The sequence below is a fragment of the Penaeus monodon genome, chromosome 32 (genome assembly GCF_015228065.2).
Source record: "Penaeus monodon isolate SGIC_2016 chromosome 32, NSTDA_Pmon_1, whole genome shotgun sequence".
NCBI classification, from domain to species: Eukaryota; Metazoa; Arthropoda; class Malacostraca; order Decapoda; family Penaeidae; genus Penaeus; species Penaeus monodon.
In genome coordinates, this window is record NC_051417.1 from 6,088,753 (window position 1) to 6,089,127 (window position 375).

Sequence of the window (375 nt, forward strand, 5' to 3'; positions counted from 1 at the left end):
TCCTCGTTGTCTGTATTACTGTACCGTCCTGTCAAGAATTTTTATTTACACATATACATCAATACATACAGGAATGTCATTGTGTTCCTCCCTTCGTACACAGGCTTGCGTCAGCCTTGCATGTGAGATAATCAAGAATTTATTATTACATATTACTTTCCGCCTCCCCCCTCCGCCCCCCCCCAGGCCAGCGCCCCTCGCGGTGTCATGGTAACGGTCGGACGCGGAAACTATGACGTCACGGTCCCCCTGGTGGTCGGCGCCGCAAAAGAGATGGACATCCGGGGCATCTTCAGATATGCAAACTGGTAACGATGCGTCTTTGCTTTCACTTTCCAGATTTCTTTTTGTCTTCATCTTTTCAGGTGTGTGTAT

General features: G+C 48.3%; 1 protein-coding gene across 1 annotated transcript in view; it reads left to right on the top strand.

The window, feature by feature from the left end:
- The window catches only part of LOC119593389 (sorbitol dehydrogenase-like), an 18,464-nt gene that overhangs the window by 17,461 nt on the left and 628 nt on the right, over positions 1-375 (top strand). Inside the window, exon 7 of the mRNA XM_037942317.1 lies at positions 187-308. Within this exon, the coding sequence (XP_037798245.1) occupies positions 187-308 (122 nt within the window). The remainder of the gene's footprint in view (positions 1-186; positions 309-375) is intronic.